This window comes from Haemorhous mexicanus, chromosome 11 (genome assembly GCF_027477595.1).
Source record: "Haemorhous mexicanus isolate bHaeMex1 chromosome 11, bHaeMex1.pri, whole genome shotgun sequence".
Lineage (NCBI taxonomy): Eukaryota > Metazoa > Chordata > Aves > Passeriformes > Fringillidae > Haemorhous > Haemorhous mexicanus.
In genome coordinates this window covers 17,331,590-17,351,724 of record NC_082351.1, presented here as the reverse complement: position 1 = coordinate 17,351,724, position 20,135 = coordinate 17,331,590, and the positions used below count along the sequence as shown (strand labels likewise).

The 20,135-nt window shown below is 45.1% G+C and overlaps 1 protein-coding gene across 3 annotated transcripts in view; it reads right to left on the bottom strand.

Moving 5' to 3' along the window:
* SYNPR (synaptoporin) overlaps positions 1 to 20,135 on the bottom strand; it is a 101,223-nt gene that overhangs the window by 43,633 nt on the left and 37,455 nt on the right. Inside the window, exon 1 of one of the 3 annotated variants that reach the window (XM_059856715.1) lies at positions 6,524 to 6,565. The exons of the other annotated variants lie outside the window; for them this stretch is intronic. Coding sequence (XP_059712698.1) covers positions 6,524 to 6,550 — 27 coding nt within the window. The 5' untranslated portion in view covers positions 6,551 to 6,565. Of the gene's footprint in view, positions 1 to 6,523; positions 6,566 to 20,135 lie in introns of those variants that run through there. 3 annotated transcript variants of the gene reach the window in all.

Below are 20,135 nucleotides of genomic sequence, written 5' to 3'. Positions count from 1 at the left end.
TAACACACCATGAATGCTGTGGATCAGTTCTAACACTGCTGAAAGTGAACGTGCTGGTGTTTGCTGACAAGGCAAAACACTTGTCAGGCTGCAGCAGACCCTGCAGCACTGCAGCCTGGTCCTTTCTCAAGTTTTATCAGATTCCTTTTCAAAAATTCATCTGAAACACTGGATGGGGCACTCAGCATCACCAAGCACAAGAAGAGCTGCTGCCAACACCAGCACTGCTATGCCATGTGTCTGTGCTGTAATTTTTACTTCTTTTACTTTTTTACTTCTGATTTTTGAGTTAGGAGTTTCAAAGCAAGCTAAAAAACTTCCTGGGATTTAAGCCCCAAACTACTTTAGGTACTTCTGAAAAGCAGTATATATACATCTAATGGATTTGCATCAACTTTGTGCAAAGCTCATGGCCAGTGTTGCTGAAAGGCATGCAGTGACACCAGCAGCAGGACAGGCAGCAGCCTGGGGAGAGACTTGTCCCCAGATACAGCAGGACTCAGGGGAGGCATCTGCATGAGGACAGCTCAGAATTACAAAAGCTGGAAAAGACCCCTGAGATCACTGAGCCCAATTAATGCAGCACTGCCAAGTCCACCACTAAACCACATCCCTAAGCAGCACACACACATGGTTTGAGCACTTCCAGGGACAGAGGTTCCACCACCTCTCTGGGCAGCCTATTCCAATGTTTGGCTACCCTTCCAGTGAATAAACTTTTCCTAATATCTGGCTCCCCATCACTCTCTGCTGTCTGTTGCCACCATGCCCCAACCCAGCACAGAGTATCCATCACCCACACAGGCACTAACTGCCCTTAGAGCCTCTCTTTTCTCCATTGCTTTATTCTTAACATGCTTTGTCACAACACCTCAGAACCCCTGTTCATGCCTCTCCTGTGTGTGTGCAGAGTTACAGTCACCTCTAAAATCACTCACTGCACTGTGGAACTGGAGTTTCATCAGTCTAGTCATGGAGCACCTGAGCTGGAGCTTTCCCACATCAGGGTCCTCAGCTCTGCCCAAGGCTGGATTGCACCCTTGCCCTGCCCAGGTAAGGCCAGGAACAGGCAGCACCACCAAAGGCCCTTTGGACCATGCTACTGCTTTGGTGGCCACTCCACATTTGGAAAAGTTAATTAATAATATTAAAGTGTCCATCCCACCTGTGCTACAGTGAAAGCATCAATCAAGGCAGCAGAGGTGTCCAAGAAGGCCTGGAGCCTGACGGAGGGGCTGGAGCCCCAGCTGGGAGAGAACAGTCAGCCTACCTGGAGCTGCTGCTGTGCACAGGGAATATTAAGATAGGCTGCCCATTTGCCAACAGGGATTCTCACATTTCCCTCTCAATCTTTATTTAAATTTGGGAAGACAGAAAATTAACAAAGTCTGAGATCTATAACTGGAAACCATTTGTTTTTCTTGTGGAAATGGAACATTTCCTAATGAACTTCCCCTCCCCCTGTGCCACTCAGATCCGGATGCAAACATTGCTGTGAGTTTATCAATCTGGGCTTGTTTCACGCAGTTTGCAATGCTAATGAGTAAACCAATTTTGACATATTATGTAAGCCAGTTTCTGAAACAGAGATTCTTGGCAGGCCAAATGTAAACACAGACACCCTCTTGCATCCAATTTAAATGAGCATGTTGCTGAAAGCACTAAGGGCTTGATTCTGTTGACTTATTCCTGATTTACTCCAGTGGAAAAAAAAAGGTGGGGGGGAGAAGAGAAAGAAAACTAACAAAAATACCCCTTCGATTCAATTCCTAGTGCAGCAGCAATTTGCAAAATGGATCTAATTTTGTACCAAGGAAATGTGCTGGAATAAGCTAATACAGGGTGGTGACTTGGGCACTGTGTGAGCATCAGCACAGCACATGCCTGGGAGCACACATGCCATTCCAGATGGAACTGAGGGGGGAGATGACAGCTCTCCTCTCCCTCATCCCCCCAAGCCAAAATTAGATCCAGGTAGTGGCCCACGGGTTGGACCAGCCCCAGAAGGTGACTCCTTCCAGCCTCTTGCTCTTCCACCAGAGCTTTGCAGAAGGATGATGCCTATGGGGGCAGCAGTCACAGCCCAAGAGCAGCACCAGCTGTTTTGAGCTGCCCCTGTCCCTCACACAAGGGCCAGTAGGAACCCAGAACACGCAGGAATATTTGTTCTAGCAGACACTAAAAGTCTGAACTTCACCAGCACACGTCCAGGCATCAAGACCCCACGCACTACTCACTACCTTGTCCACCTGGCTCAACCTGGCAACAGCCCCCAACGCAGAAAGTCAGCCACTGATTAATGGATGACATCCACCTTTTAAAGAATAGCACCAGGAAAACGTGCTGGAAGGCACCCACTTTGGATAGCAACCAGCAGAACAACTCCCAGTGACACAGGGGTGTGCTGAAAGTCACAGGCTCAGAGGCAGGGGTAGAAAACAAAAGAGAGGGGATACATTTTTAAAAGCTCCCCCAAAAAAGCCTCTGCTGGAGAGATGAACAGGATTTTATTAAAGTGAGGAAGGGCTGAAATCAAATCTTTCATTTGCACCTTTCCCAGCACCATCTGGAGCACTTGCATCTGCCAAAAGCACGGAGCATTTCTTCAGCCAGGAGAACCAAAGGGGACAGAGGCAAACCTGGAGGTGGCCTTTGCCCTGCTATCAGCTCTGGGCACCTCCTTAAAACTGAAACACATGTGTGAAGTTGAACTGTGATGCTCCTGCCATGACAGAGTAAAAAGCAATAAAATCAGAGACATGCTGTGCTGTGAGGTTGGGTGTGCTGCTACAGAATGTATTTATTGAGGGTCAGAGATCCCACCAGGCACCAGAGCTGCTAAACATCACCTTATATTAAATTCCCTGCATAACATCACAACCAGGATAGCATTTCTCATACCTGGATCTTTTACATGGCAAGGTAAAGGAGAGCAAAAGGAAGAATACTTTTAATCTCCAAGTAAATATCCCATCCTGAGCTTTCAGTGGTGAAAGCAAACCTGAGAGTTCCTCCCTTTGTGCTGTGCTGCACTTTCAAGCTGTGATCATAAGCAGCCAAATGCCACACATTTTTTGGCTCATTAAGTTTCACCCGGCAAGTTTAACAACTGTGTATTTCTAAAGTAATTCACGTTTTTATGCCATAAGAGAAAACTTACTGCTGTCTAGACACAGAGGGAAAAAAAAAAAAAGGACAGTGCTTGAAAGGAGGGCAGCAGACAAGGAAGCATCACTTGGGATGTGAACAACAGGGACATGAGATGCCTGTACAGCCCCAGCAGTGCAGGGCACAAATCCCAACACGTCAGGGCTGTGGAAGAGTAGCAAAGACTGGGAAGAGAAGATGCCCTGCAGATCTGAGGGACCTCACAGATTTTTGTGCAAGTCCAGCTCTTTGCCAGCCAACAAACACCCCCACTACTCACTCTGCCATCCCAGCACGGAGCCCAAGGTGGGAGCAAAGCCCAGAATCACATCACAGCATGGGCTCCCATCCCACAGGGAGATGAAGGCAGCAAGCAACCAGTGCAGACTGATGTGCCATAGCACCTCCTCCATCCCTCCTGCTTATCTACACCTGGCACATTACAGTAACAGAAAGGTAAATGGGGATTTAATTCCTAACATCTCATTTTTTACTGTAATTTTAAATGGTTTGGAATAACTCCTGTGGTTAGAAGTCCAACTGTTATTCAGAGTTAGTCAATTTGGAAAGCCCTCAGTGTCCACTCAAGCATCCCCTGGATTCCTCATGCTCAGAGGAGTATTACTGTCATTCCCTCATTCCTAGTGCTTTCTGCATTTTTTAAACATTTTCCCATTTCTGCATGTCTTAAATACCAGATACTAAAACCACATAAAGAACAATCAGAAGGCCAAATGGATACGGACTGGATGATGAAAACAGCACGAAATAAAAGAGAATCAGATTATTTTCTGTTGTAATTTTTATAGCTATTTAACAGGAAGAATGGAAAAATCTAATTACTGTCAACTGTAAGTTTTCAGCTACCCAGCCAGCAGCGCGCTGTTATTAAACTACTGCATAATTGCCTCTTTTACTCTGCTTCCCACAGAAGTTGTGTTATTTCACTCATAGTTAAACTCATAATATTGGCTTCATAACTAATCCTGTCAATCGAAATCCCCGGGGGCTGGTGCAAGGATAAAAATAGAAAGCAGTTGTTTCTTCCCTCAGCTTTTTTCAAAGGCCATTTCTGCAGGCACTGGGGCTGCAGCTGCCAAGGTGCCACCACTGGCCTGTGAATGCTGCTCCTACAACTCAAAGGAGCATAGAGGGGAGGGACAGGTCCTTCCAGCAGGAGATTCAGTCCCATGTGCTGTGTCCATCCCAGAAAAGGCCAATCCTGCCCACCTCACCCTCCTGACCCAGGCAGTTCAATTGAGGTATTTGATGTTGCATAGTTGAACCCGACCTCCAAGTCCAGCTGTGACTTCCTCCCAGCCCTGAGGCTGAGGTGACACTAACAAAGCCTAAAAGCACAGGTTTGCTCCTTCCCCAAGCACTGGGACAGAGTCTCCCATAAAAAACCCCACCAAGACACCCAGCTACCTGTTCAAGAATCAAAGATGCACAATAAAATGTCTAAAATGTCTGTTGGGCTCCAGGATCTTAAAGGTCTTTTCCAGACTAAATGATTCTGTGCTTCTCTAAGCTGAGTACAATTTGTCTATGCACTTATAGGAAACTGCAAAAAGCACCAGATTTTCAGCCATCCAAATAGTTAAGCTCTGTCTAAAGCCTTGTTTGTTTCCTGTGCATCCTGGACTGATGTCCCTTGCTAATTCATGGCGTGGTCCTTTCCTGGAGATGGCACTGGGTTTGCTGTAGAAGACACAGCCAGGGTCCCCTGCTCTCTCCTCCAGCATGTCCTTCCTTCCCTGTGGGATACTTCTCTTGCCCAGGACACAGAGGGCCTAAACTCACTGTTCAGCTCAGGTTTGGGATGAGGTGGTAGGGCTGGAAGTGGTCAGCCCCACAATCTGTCTCTCTGGAGACAACAACCCTGTGCTGGGGTTGCTCTCTTGTGGGCACGCACAGAAACTGCTGAGAGCTGGCAAGGAAAAGATGGGAAACAACACATTTCCCAAAGTGGTGTCCCAGAGGAAGGTGCCCATGCCAGGAAGGACCCAGTGCCAGGGCTCTGCATGCACCTGGACCAGCTCCAGAGTCATCTCTTTTGCCTGGAGGAGTCCCTCCCTGTGCTGGGGCTGACACACACAGACAAGAGCACAGAGCACATCAGCACACTCACTGCACCACCAGGTCCCTGTGGGAATCATGGGAGACTGGCTCATCTGAGGTGTTTTTCCTTCAGGGAGAACCATCACCCCACCTACCAGAGCCAGGGGTACAGCATCCCAACCTTCACTCAGCCTGCTCCTGGAGCCATCCTTGGGATGGACAACAGCAGTGTCCATCAACACAGGAGTGAGAGAAACAGAGCATCAGTTTAAAAATGTGAAAAAAAAAAAAAAAAATTGCTCACCCTTTCTCCCACCCCACAGCAAGGATGGACCAGCCCCAGCACAATGTTCTGCAGCCACCCAGGAAACTACTGCTTCCCATGCAAGCCTCAGACACCCTGACCAGAAGTCCAGAGGGGCCCCAGGGTTAAAAATCCCTTGTGTGCACTGTGAAAGCCCTCAGAGAAGACAGCTCTTCCCTGAGCTGCATTACTCTGTCTCCCCCCATCACTAAACTTGCTTCACTTTAAGACAAGAAGATGGAAAAATCATTTTTGCCATTGCTTGGGCAGCCAAGCAGCACCACGGTGCTCCCAGGCAAACCAGGAGAGCTCCCACATCCAGCCTGGAGAGCCCTGGTGCTCCCAAGGGTTGGGGGACTGCCTTGGCTGACAGAGCTCTCTGATAGAGAGTAGAGATTTACAATAAACATGGCCCAGCACAGTGATAGATTTCTCACCCATGGTGTTGGTGCAAATGAACCCTCAGGCTGACAGACCTCCCTGCTCAGAAAGCTGCAAAGACACAGAGAAACTGTGTTATGGCCAAAGTCACCCTAGTGGTGGCCCTGTCAGTGAAATGCCACCTCCATGAACTGCCACCTCCCTGCCAGCAAGCACAGCCCACAGCCTCAGCTGTGCCAGGCATGGCAAGGACAGAGGAGGGAAGCACCAACACACCAGGGCTGAAGCAAACCCACCAGTGTGGCTGAGAACTGTCCCTGTGTCCAAGTACAGGAGGGGAGTCAGGGACAAATGAGGAAAACTGAGGCTGCCAGGCACAAGAGAACTAAAATCTCCTATTGTTCCTACAAGTGTTGGTGATGGCACAGCACACAGAGGAACTCATAGTGACAAAACAGATCTGGTGGCATGAGCCAGCTGGCCTCAGTGGAGGTGACAATGTCTATGTCCCCTCTTTGGATGCTCAGCCAGGTCCTCAAGGAGAACATGGCAAAGCAATCACTCCTATCAACACAAGCCTTAATAACAAGATCAACATTCTTGGGGTCTGATTCTTCAAAGATTCAAAACCTGCCAGAGCACCCAATCTTCCTCCATCTCCTTTTGATTATACTGCTTGTGGTGTGCTCATTTAAATTTGTCAACTTTTCATCCTCAAAGAAGAGGAACGAGAGTCCCAGGCTGTCCTGTGATCCTCATGAAGTGACACTGTGTTTTGATGAATTCCCATCAAACAGCAGTAGATCCTTCAGGATGAATCTGGAAGAGGAGAGCACAGGCTGTGTAAACAGTGGGTAAATCAAGGCCAGCCCAACTTTCCCATTTGCACAGTGACTCAAAGATGCAAGAAAATGTGTGCAAGGGTCTCTGTATTCCCCAAATTAAAGTACTATGGATAAAAGGATGAAAGTGTATTTCAATTGACTCATTGGTCAGGGAAAAATGAAAAGGAAGTACATGACTGCTTCCATAAGTTCTAATTATCAGTGGATTTTAGCTACAAGAGCAAAGCATTCATCTTGCTACCTATTTTTCATTAAACATAGTTCAATCAAAGAAGCCATCAACTTTCCTAGATGGAAGTAATTAAGGAGAGCACAGGCTGTTGTGCTTGCAGTGGAGATAGGAGCCTTCCCCTTGGCAAATCGTATGCTCCCTGATGCATCAAACCCACCAAAAGCTTTGAGCCAGCTGTTAGCCCAAGGCTTGTTCCCAGATGTGGGGCACTCTGCTGCTCCAGCAATCAACCCACCCACTGCTCCAGCTCCATGGGATGTGCAAATCCCTCTCCCCTACTTAACTGTACCCATTATGAGAACAAAACACAGCTGCTTCTGAGAAGGGCACACCACAGACCTGCCCCTGTGCCAGCATACAGGGGAGAGGAGATGACTGTGTGTGCCCAACTCATTCTGCAAGACACTTGCACTCAGCTCTGTAATGGATGGACTTCTAGTCACACCTTAAGAAGGAGATGGTCCCTTGTAACATAACCAGGGACCACTGAAGAAACTCCAAATGGAGAGCAAAGCTGAAGGAAAGCAAGGGTTGGACCATGTGGTGAAAGGTTCCACCTCTCCAACTGATGTCCCCAAAAGTGCAAGTGTGGGATGCTGTGCTGGGGACATCTTCAGTTCTGTCTGAGACATGTTGCCTACTGTGTGTCATCAGGGTATCTTGTATTGTCCTGATGCTCAGAAAAATCAGTCATGCCCCTAACAGAAAGCAACACAGCCAGTGCAAACACCAGGCAATGTCTTACCTGAATCACCACCAGCAAGGCTCTCCCAAACTCCAGCTTCAGGAAGGTCAGGGGCTGAGGTACTGTATTTCCCCTGTGAACGAAGGTGAGTGGTGCATTTTTTGTCTCACACTAGGCAGTCACACAAGTGCTTCAGGCTGACCTTCCCTGTGGCTCGTAGAAGACTGTCCTTGTCCAACCAGCAGAGGCTTTCTGTGCAAAGCAGCTCACTGTCCTTGGGCTTTTGCACATTTTGTGTGTGTAAGATTCAAGTCCTGGTTATTATTTCTTGAAATGAGAACCCCGTCCCCCCCCAGAAGCAGCACTTGGTTTACATGGAAGACAACATTCTCCCACACGTCATTTCCATTAAAGTATTCCACAAAAGTCTGGGTGTTTAGGACATGCTTGCTGGCAATTTATGCAAATCTAGTCTACAAATAATCTTGACAAATAATGCTAAGAGTGAATTTGAGCTGAGGCTGTCTGAGATCACAGGTGTTAGTTAGGTTATCAGACACAGTGGGTGGCATGTTAATGTGTTCACGTCCTAACTAGTGGGTATAAGTGAGAGGCTTGATCTACAACTGAAAGAAAAAACTGAAAGAAAAATTGAATATAGAGCACAACAGATATTGCTGAACAGATTCGCATGTGGGCACTTGATTTATCACAATGCCTACATAAATATGTATGGAGCAACTGTTTCAGAGAGGCCCCATGCATGGACAAGCCTGTAAAATAACTTTTCTGATCTAAATATTAAAATTGGCCCTTGGCAAGTAATATAAGTAATAGTCTCTTAAAAAATCACTGTTTCAATTAATTTTACTGGCACCAACTTTATCTGTGCAAGAAGGAGAGAGAAGCATCAAACAGGCCTGAAAGCCACCAAAATAAATTCAGAGTTATTTTCAAGGGGTCTGCTTGTCTCATAATTAAGAAAATGCCCCATGAGACGGAAAAACAGGTTTAAGTCCCATCTCTGCCAGGGTCTAATTTTTATCTGTAAAAAAGTAGGATGTATTTCTTGCAGCAAGCACAAAGCATTTTCTCTTACTTCAACAAACAATCATTTTTTCTGAGCAGTTATACCAAACAACTTGCATTTTTTGCACCCTCTAGTAGCTTTGTTTTACTGCAATTGTCATTGTTAAAAAAACCTCAACAAAATAAAAAAAAAAAGTACCTTCCCTCTTCCTTAAACCTATTAGAAATGTCATTCACATTACCCTGTGGAAATGAATTGAACTATTCCCAACAGCCACTCAAAAAATACATAATCACCATAATTACTGGTGGCATCTAATTAACATTCAGCTTCCTCTCTACAGCAGCTACAGCTGGACAATCCATTTATTTCAACCTAAAACTAATGCTCTCCTAATTATTTTCCATCTCACTGAGCAGCCCACCTGTGCTCATTTCCACCGACGGCTCCGTCTGGCACAGCCTGGTGAGCTCAGCCTGGAGCAGCCTTGCTAACAACTGCCCCATGCAAACACAGGGACCTGCTCCCACTAATTACACAGCTCCTGGCTCTGTCAGCCTGCTTCACCAGGATTCACAAAAAAAGAAAAAAAAGAAAGGCAAAGCAGCTGCAAAAGGCTGCAGCCACCCCAAGGGATATTGTGCTCTGGGTTTGACAGGATGGGGTAGAGGATAAATGAGCCCATAAAATGCACGTGCCTCTGGTTTGATGCTGTGCACCTATCTTGCAGAAGGGCATCGGGTCAGGGTGGGCACACCAGTGGTCCAAAAGCCTGGCACATCCTGGTGCTGGTCTCCAGGCTGGGGAAAACCCTCTGCTGCCACCTTTGTTCTCCATCCCCGGCCACTGTTGCAGGAACAGGAACAAAACTGCTCAACCCAAATACTATTTTAAAAATAAAGACAGCTAGGGATTACACAGATATAGCAGCCTGCTTTTATGAACTGCTTGGCATCAGTCACTCAGAATAAAATGAAGTACATGCAAATCTCATGATACCTCAGTTGTTTCAGTCTACTCCTAGCCCTTTCCACCCCCATATCACTCATCAGGCAACTTTTTAATTCACTTTCGTTTTTCAGACATGCATCACCTCTTGTTAGGAAAAATAATGCCTGCTGTTGCCATCTAGATGAGCTCCAACTCATTAGCTCTGTTTCTTTCCAAAACTCACCTATAAACTTATTTTCTTTTTCGCTCGCTCCTCTCTCTCTTTGCTATTATGTTTCTACTTGTATTATTTCAGCCTGTAATGATTGTAGCACTCCTAGGAATGATGATCTGCAAAATTATCTTGTAATTGTATTCATATTTGAACTTTCATCATTACAACTAAATACATAAAGGGGGATGAGAAGGAAACTGACAGTTACTGGGGGAAGCTCTTGGCTGAACTTCTCCTGAACTCAGGAATTACTAACGCCTCTTTCTTTCCCTTCGCCCCCACGTTAATTTGTCAGCTCTAGGGTGAATCTCTGAAGGCACCAAGAGGCCTCTGCTCAGCATGGCCAGCTGGGTTCACAAACCCACAGTGACACAGTGTTTACCCCAGTCAAAGTGGGCAAGACAAGTTAATGATGTTCAAAACCTGTGGGGAGAAGGAAGGAGCTCAGATAGCACAATCCTGTAGACTTCACTTGCTTCAGAGACCAAGGAGAAAAATGCAGCAGGTCAAGAGAGGTCTTAAGAGTTGTCAGAGATGGCCTGAGTGTCCAGGGGAAAAAATAAATCAGTGCATGCATATTGGAAGGTTATTTATGCAATAATCAGGTAGTTATGGTTTTGATACCAAGGAAAGAACTCCAAGCATCAGCTAAGGTCAGAAATTCAGTATCTTCAGTCTGTGCCCACAAACTTCTCCCCTCTTCGTCACCTGCTGAGCAGTAAAGTGCCTCCAAATGGAATTGTCCACACTTCCCCAAAAAAATTTTCAGTTCCACAAAAGATAACTTAATCCTGGCAGCTGACCTGCAAAACTTTTTAGATATAGCTATAGGGAGAGGACCAAATTTTATGAAAATGCCCAAGTTCTTATCAGTGCAAACCAAGCTTAGATGGATCAGAGAACTGAAGTCCCAGAATTTGCTAAACTCAAGAGTTGCCCATGTGCTTCCCTAGTTGTCCAGGAGCACCCAAGTTTGAAGGACTAACTGCAAACCAGTGTATTTTTCTTTCCAATTTTCCAGAAAATAATTTAACAGAGTTAACACAAAGATCTCCAGCCAGCAGAACATTGCTAAGATTCCCTAGGTGAACACCTTACATCTCATTTACCCTCCTGGTGAAGCCCAGGTTTGCAGACACCTGGTTTTGGGGCAGCTGGGCTCCCCACACCAGCCAGGCTCACACCTCCTGCTGCACATTCCCTCTCCTGGAAAGGGCACTCAAAGCACCAGCAAGGAAAGAACCCTTGCAAACCCCAGAGGTTCTCAACTGGCCCAGCAGAGAAGGAGGGATGGGTGGATTCTCTGGTGTCTGGTTGCACAAACACCATCTCTGCAAGCACTCTCAGCAGGGGCAGGGTGGGACTTGGGAGGTTCCATTTATATATTTTTATTTACTTTTATAAAACTTCCAGAAATGCAGATTCTTTGAAACCCCACTATCCTACCCCATCAAGCTGAGGCTGTCCAGCAGGTTCACAATGCATCTGTACCCCTTGTCATGTTGCAGGGTGCCAGCCACAACCAAATTATTTCATCTGATGCTTGAAGACAGGACTTAGAGATGATAAAACAAACATCTCCTTCAAACTAATAGCCTTCTCCACAAGCCAAGCAGGTAGCAACTTCTCACTTCCAACCTCAGCTAGCACTCACTTGCACTTCAAATTACTTTAAGCCTCTTCTTGAGGCAATTAACTCCATAGCCACCCCCCGACACCTTCTCACTCCAGAAAGCAGTTCCCAGTTCGCTGCCACAGGGCTCTGCATTTGGATCTCAAGCTTCTGTCTTTATTCCCTTTCCTCTGCAGGGCTCTGCATGTGTTTGTGTCTGGGCATGTGTTTTCTCACCCTGATGAATTCATTATTTATGGGGCTGAAAGAGCAAAGCTGCTGAAATCATTTAGCTCTTCTGCATGTCTCCCAAAGGCATAACAAACATAATGGGAAAGCAAATACCAGGCTAAGCTGGGTTGTTTGAGGGAGAGCTCAGAAATGAACGTGGGGGTGCTGTGCAGCAGGTATGCCAGTACATGCCAAGCTTTCCTGCCTGGCATGGGGCTAAATCCCTCCTGTCCTGTTCCAGCTGCTTGTGGGGATGCCCAGAGCAGCCTGGACCAGCACAGGTCAGTGTGCTCCAAGGGATGCTCTGTGTTCCCTGGCTCACTGATGTGTTCAGCTCTACCAGATCTGGCAAATGGCACTAGAGGGCAGAGCTGTTTACCCTCAGCATATCTGAGACAAGGGAGAAAACCCACGACTTTCAGGCAGCTCCTGAATTCTCCACAGTCCTGTCCAACACCAAAAGCCTGTGAATACACAAAAGCCACCAAATACATTTCCACTCACAAGCACAGGCATCAATGAGCCAACTGAGAGCCTGCAGTTCCCTGCTCTGTCTTTACTAAGACTGAAGTCCTGGAGGTGTGTGACAGCCTCTTGCCACGGCAGCAGCAGCTCTGCCTGGGCTTGCCCTGGCTCTCTGCATTCCAGGGCACACAGGGCAATACAAATAACACAGGTCCCTCGACAGCAGTGGGAGGTAACAAAGCCTGTTCTCTTCCTATCACTGATGCAGACAAAAAGGCTTTACTCATCAGGAAGCTTTGATCACAGAGACCAGAAATTATGGACCATGCTGACACTCTGCTGCCCAGGCTTGCTGCTAAGCACCTCAACAGATGGAAAGTGCTTCCAAGCAGGTAAAACCAAGGTTATAGCTTTTGTTCTGAGTAGATGACCAGAGGCTGAAAGAATCTCTGTAGGTGGGCAAACAAAACTCCTTGAATGCACATCTACCCCATGAACCACAGGATTTACATTCCAGAGAGCACCTCCAACAGCCACCACTACATTTCCTGGACCTCAGGGCACTGCACTTGGCTCAGGAGGGGTGGGAGGGACTGTAATTCCCAAAATTGGCACTCTTGTGCTGTTACATGCAAAGGTAGACATTTGCTAACTTAACAGACTTTTCCACAGTGTCCCTGGTACTCAGAGCTCCCTTGGATGAGGATTATGGCCCCAAGAACCCCACTCCAAATCACTCATAAATCCTTTTCTTATATTTCCCCAGTGCACACAGTGTGCTTTTCTTTATTATTCTCAAGATCAGTCATCCTCCAGGCCTGTTTACTGTTGAGTAAGGAAGCAAAGGAGTCTTGCCCCAGAAAGTCACTGCACCTTCCAGAGTCTAAGGAACTTGTTGATGAAGTACCAGACTGCATCATATCCCAGCTCTGCTGCCAATGAGAAATAACAAAATAACATGAGAGGCCAAGAAAATACCTGCAAAATATAACTCAGGCCACAGTGCATTAATGGCTTGGGCAACAGCTTAGAATAATGTTGACTACCTTAATAGCATGAAAAAAAGGTCTATTAATATTTAAAGAGAAGGAAGGAAATAATACCGGTTTCAGGTCTCAGTTGCATTTTGTCCCTTGCCACAACCACTTTATTCCACATCTCTTCCTCCTGGGCACACCCTGCATCTTCTTCTTTGCAGAGCAAAGGCAGTGCATTGTCTTAATTTTGTGCAGAATTTGATTTCAAAGTCATCATTGCAAAGAGGGTTGAAAGGACCCTCAGAGCAGAGGCCAGGCAGCTCTATCTATTCTGGCAGATGTTTATCTAACTTCTGACTCCCAGTGACTGCAACTCCACAACTTCCTGGGGCAAAACTACCCCAGTGCTTCTCCATCTGCTTCTTAAAATTGTATATCCCTTAATAGCATGTCTTCTTCTCTCAACCAGCACAGACAAGAGAACTGCCCATTCCCTTCCTCTCCTCTCTGTAGCAGCCCAGGAGTGCTCAAAAATGATCTCACCTCCTTCCACTTACCTATTTTTCCCCCCCCACAGTAAATAGCCTGAACCCCACAAGTTTTCTACCCATAGCCTCTACTCTGAGTTCATTTTTATTATCCCTTTCTTGACTCTGTTTTCCCAACTATCTCATTCTTTTGGGATGAAGCCCAAAATGTGATGGTTTCCCAGAGTCTAACCAGCTCAGAGCAAGGCAGGAAAGACTGCCTCACCTGCCCATCACTCAGCTCTCCCAGTTTGCTGTAGCCCCACTTACAATCTGGCCACTTTGCAGAAAACTTACTTCCAGTCTGTGAAGCACCCTGTCCTCACCAATCCCCTTCCTCCAGAGTCCCATTCCAGGGGACTTGTGGAGCTGTTCCTGCACCTCCCCAAAGGATGCTTTGGGATCCTCATTCTCATTGACTTACCTTGTGCATGTTTTCAGTCCTGCCCTACAGAGCTGCACAGGAATTGTAGAGAAAGAAACAGCAAGGACCAGGCAGGTCTGGCTTACCTGAGAACATCCGCTGCCCAGCTCACACCTGCACCAGCCACTTGGTCAAAACTGCTAGTCCTTCCCTTAAAAGCAATGGCTGTATGTGATTCTGCAGCTGTAATTCATGATGCCTCTTAAATTTTCACTTGGGTTGGCCTCAGCTCACCTGACCCCAGACATGGTGGGTTTGGTGATTATGTCCATGCTCACAAATCCAAGTGCACCCCATGTGTGGCTGGGTTATTCCTCAGTCCATCAGACACTGCTCCTTGCCCCTTCTCTAGACACTGGCTAGCCTCACCAAGAGGCTGTGCAGAGCAGCTCTGGGGCTGTGTAAACCTGAGCTACATTTAGAGTTGCAGATAAAATATCTTCACTCTGTCTACTTAGCAATTTAGCATGCAGTTATTGCCTTTAAATACAGCTGAGCAGAGAACTAAGATGGATACTGTTCTTATTCTTCAAATAGTTACTAACAAAGTATAATAGTACACTAATATTAGAGGTATTTTTTTTCTCTAGCTTCATGAACATCCTCTAACTGTGACTGTGGCTATCATGTACACTGGTGTTGGAGCACTGTGCTGGGCTCATTGAATTTATACTTCATCCCCAAGGTCTACTGCAAAGTCTCATGACCAGCCTGAAAAAAACAATACCTAATTCTTTCATAGATGCTGACTCTGAAGTACAGGTCACTCAGAAAAAAAAGCTTATGAAAATTGAAAGTGATAAACAGTACATATATGTGAGTAATAATTCAGAAACAATACAAAGCATATAAAAGGACTAGTTCCCCACCAAGGAAAACACAAAATACTAACACCCCTGCATAAAATGAAGCTACGACAAAGAAGGTTTAAGCACCTTTACAAAATCAACATCCTTTTAATGTCAGTGACCAAATCTGAACCTGGTTTCAGCCACCCTCCAGGTTTTTAGCATATTTTAGTAATTCTTCAGCCCAAACATATCTGCCAAACCTGCCTGGATGCATTTACAATAACTCACGTGTGGTTGTGCAACAAAATATCTGATTTGCACATGCAAATTCTCATGAAAACCATGAACAGACAATTGACATAGATAATTTTTCAATGTGTGCTCAGAAGCTGACAATTTAATCACTTTATGTGTAAAAAAACCTTTTTGTTACTGTGAAGCACAAGGCCTGTCATGAGGTTATAAATGAAATTGAAATTGGTGTCTGAGGAGTATGAACCATCAAAAACAAAGAACACCAAGGCCTGGCTGGATTTAAAATAAGAGCAAGGCTGGCACAAATCAATAGTGGTAAACAAGAGTCTTCAAACAATTTAAAGAACAAATCTCTGTGTGCATTTGACTATCCATACTACCATATAAAACATGGAATCACAGAAGGAATCACAGACTGGTTTGGGTTGGCAGGCACCTCAAGGATCACCCAGCTCCAAGCCCTGTGCCATGGGCAGGGCTGCCACCCACTAACACAAGCTGATGTGATATTTTGGCACAGCTGGCCATCCAGGAAGATCCTGTGGAAGAGATGGCCAGCTGCCATTTCTTTGGTGTCTCCCATGCCCAGAAAAGCTGTCTCTCCCAGAACCTGGGGGTGCAGGCAGTGTTGCCTCCCATGGCAGGGAGGAAAGGGCTCGAGCTTGGGGTCTCTGATGCAGAGGGTCTGGGCCTTTGGGCAGATGATGGATTGTTCTCCCTGTGCCCCTTGATCATCCCTCTGCCTTGCACCTGCAACTCACTTCTTCTCAAATCATATGGCTTCCAAGTATTTTTAAAGAATTATCAGCTGACATTTTAGCTGACAATCACCTTGTATCTAAAAATCCAGACAGTTAAACTGATTTTTTTTTGTCATGAAAGTATTTTTAAGTTCAGGAATACAAACTTTAATAAACAGCACATTCTATATGAAAGAAAGAGAAGTTGCTTTATTTGTAATCTAAGTAATTGATTCTTTTTATAAATATTTGCATAGTTTTGTAGAAACCTAAAATTGAGACTGAGATCAAAGAGACTGATTTCACCAGAGACAATAGGTTTTACAGAGCTCTGCAAAGTTCTACCGTTGCCTGAAGAGGTTTTAATTCAGGAAAGACCTTTACATTTCCAGCCTGCCAGTTTCAGTTAAGACTAATAATTACACTTGTAAACGGACTGCTGGCTCTCACCTCAACTGTGATTTTAATACCCAGTTTGGAGGTCACATCTCGTTGTTCATAGTGGACAATTTTGGGCTAGGGTTAGAGATGTTTCTATGAGCCAGGTCACTTACATTATGTCAGTGGTTTGACACTGGCCAAACACCAGGCACCCATGAAAGCTGTTTGCTCACCATTTCTTGCTCTCAGCTGGGCAGAGGAGGCAAAAAAATTACCAAAGTGCTCATGAGCTGAGATGAGGACTGGGAAAAAACATTCTTAGGGCAAAACAGGTTCAAATTTCAAGACATAAAGTAAATTTATTATTAACTGAGTCAGAGGAGGATAATGAGAAGTAAAATAAGTCCTTAAAACACCTTTTGTCCCCCAGCCCCTTCCCTCCTTCCTACCCAGTTACCTCTCTAGCTGGGCCAGCAGCATGTCCACCTTCAGGGCCATCAGAGATGGGCTCTGCTGGACATGCTGGAAGCTTCCAGCAGCTTCTCACAGAAGCCACTTGTGTGGCCCTCTCCTGCTACCAAAAACCAGGCTGTGCTAAATCAACACACAATAGGTGATACCACAGCTCATGTTCTGGAGTAACTCAAACTGTAAATAACTAACAGTGCCCAGAGAAGGAAAGAGTGAGAAATAAGGGGGAAGAATTCATGTTTATATGTTTAATTCAGCTAATCATATAGTATTATTATACTATCTTATTAAAATTTGTTTCCATTGTTTCTAACTAGAGTTTTATGGCTTCTCCATACAGGGACTGTCAGTGACAAAAGTCAGTAATATTCTACATGATTTCAAACATACACAGGTTTAAACAAGGCTCTGTAGACAGTGACACTGAGGGGTGGCAAAATGATTGCTTTCACCCAGCTGATTTCTGACTAAAACCAACTGCATTGAAAGCAAATGGAAGTCAGACTCTGCCCACAATTTTACATGCATTGAGTGCTGGGAGGTGATGGGGAAAATGGACCATTAGCACATGATTTCTGAAATAACCACAGCACTGCAAAATTAGATGATTCTGACCCTGTGGTGAGCAATAGTCTCCTCCAAAGCCTTATTTGCTCATCAGTTGCCTCTTCTGCAGATCCACCTTGTTCTCCCCAGGCTTCTCATTAACTCTGGTCCCAGTTTGGGGCTTGTGGAGATGGAGCCAGCCTGAGCTTCCACAGGAAGGTCAGGGTGGATGTGTCAGCTGGGCACATGTCTTGGAGCAGGTGGAATTAAAAAAAAAAAAAAAAAGAGCAAAGGCTGACACTTCCACAGAGCTTACAGCACAAATAACACAACAGTTATTTAGCAATCTTGTCATTGCAGGCAAAGCTACAGCTGAGTCCCGATGGTGCTTTGATTTTAAAGCTCAATCTTTGTAAACACATTGGCTGAATTAAGGATATGGATAAAGACAGTGGGAGGTTTTTCCCCTGAAAAGAGCAGAAAACAGTTTGTCTTGAAAAAATTAATCACAAAAAACATGTCTCTATTTAAACAATTATTTCCAAAATTTTGGAAGGGATTTCATCTCCCCTGGAACTCAACATTGCATTTGGGTTAACAAGCACCAGAAGTAAAACCAATTAAAATTTTACAGTCAGTGAGGACAGAACCAACAGGGTATAACAGCCTTCCAGATTTTCATTGATATGGTGATGAAACACAAATATTTATGAGCTGAACACTGCCTCCAATATCATTCAGAAAGAGTCCTTTTAGTGCTGCAACTAACCTTCCAGGATTGCAAGAGGAGACTTGCAAAAGAAAAACTCTTCACCCCAGCTCACCCTAAAACTACTTTATCACCACCTGTATCTCTTCTTTGTCACTGTTAGGCAAAGGAGAATGAAAATGTGAGACAGGATAATGCTGCTCATAAAAAAAAAAAAGAATGAAAAATCTGGAGATAGTTGGAAGTGATGGATCAAACTCATGCCATGCTGATTTTTGCCTTTTTATTTTATATATTCTCTGTATTCTTTACACATATATTTGTGGCCTATTATTGTATTACTGGCTAGTTTTCCCAGTAGTTTTTAATGCTCTTTTCCTAGGCAAATAGACAAAGCACATTCCAAAGGCACCTATCCTATCTTGGTTCTCTCTCCCCTGTCTCTCTCTTGGTTCTGGCTACCAAGGCTGAGAACAGCTCTTGGAGACACTTTTCATGAGCAAAGTACAGCCATTACCAAGGTGGGGGCTCCAGAAAAGGGCTGGGGGGGGAATTACCTCATCATCTGTGCTTCTAATTGGGAATTGTCAATTATGCTAATTTGCTAAATTTATAGAGATTGTGCTCACCCTGTGTAGGTGGGCTTTTGTGGACATTTTCCATATCTGCCCCTGCAGGCCTCCAACTTTTGTATTACCTCCTATACTAATATTATCCTAAAGTGTGTGTTGTTTAATTTATAGGTTCCTAAGGCATTAAACTACTGCACAGAACTATGCAAAAGAAAGCCTTATTTACATCATAGCATTGAGGCTGGTGCATTATTAAAAGGAACAGCCTTGAGCTCCTGATAGAAGAACAAAAGATCTCCCCATTCACAGCCAAGGCACAAGAAGGAACTGCTTGCCAGCACCTCACACAGTCTGTGACCCAGCCAAGACATGAGCCCAGATTTCTCAGTGGCAGCATCATGAACACATCCTCCCTACCAAAGGAAGGCTGGAAGAAATGCCCTGACAGTGCAAATCCATACAAGAAAATGAAATCTACCTCATCAAGAAAACACTCCTCCATATCTGTGAAATGTATAATTCCATAGCAAGAGGAATTTGTCTCATCTCATAAATGTCACACACATGCCTCACGCTGCTCTGCACCACCTCAGCAGTGTGCTGGAACCTGGAGAGAAATGTGACAATCACAGCACAGCACTAAACACTCACCCAAGGGCACCTTCCACAGGGCAGATGGGGTCTGCCCAAGGGTCCACCTCAGTGATGGAATGATCTCAATCTTCTCCCTCTCAGAGATGACCTGTGCCAGGTGACACTTCAGAAAAGGGGAGGAGAGAGTGAGAAGCCATGACTGTTCAATACAGAAATGCAGGAAAAATTCTGAAATAGGTACAAGTGCTGCATTCTTGTCTGAGATGATGCAGGACTTGGCTTTTTTTTCCAGGTCCTTTCCTTCTCCATAAAGAAGAAGAAGGTAGGTGCTGCAACCTCTAGAAAATACAAGCAAGAAACTTCATCTTAAACTAAGGGAAGGAGATTCCAGCTTGATCCAAAGGGAAGAACTGAAGGCTACTTGTGATGCTGAGCAAAAAATATCCTTTACAATCGCTGTACTGCTTTGCCCATTTATCAGTCTGCAGTTTTGTTCTACTTTCATAAATCAGAATTTGTTATCAAGCACATTATTTTGTGTATCTATCTGGGTGGCATATGAATTGAAGACTGAAGTGTGCCACAAAGCCACACCTCACCTCTGGGGTGGCCTCTCAGCTTAACACCTCCTCAGCCCTCATCAACCCGCAGGTGCCAGACAGCAACAGCAGGATTCACAGGCAAGGTAAGGAGTGCAGCACTTGGGAGAGGAATAGGAGTTTTCTGATCATCGGCAATGAGAATAAAACTCATTTGATGCACTCCAGGAGAGAAGGGAGTGCACCTGAAAAGCCAGGGAGTTTGTCACAGTTGCTTAAAGAAACATGGAAGAGAAAACATATGCTCTGCTTTAAATTCTACTGTAAGTGACCACCATTTGTGCACTCCCTGAGAGAACAAACTAAAATGCTCTTAATAACTGTGAAGACTGAAATGAAACTCTACAGAACAATGTCAAAACACAGGTAATAAGGAAGAAAATATTTTTAA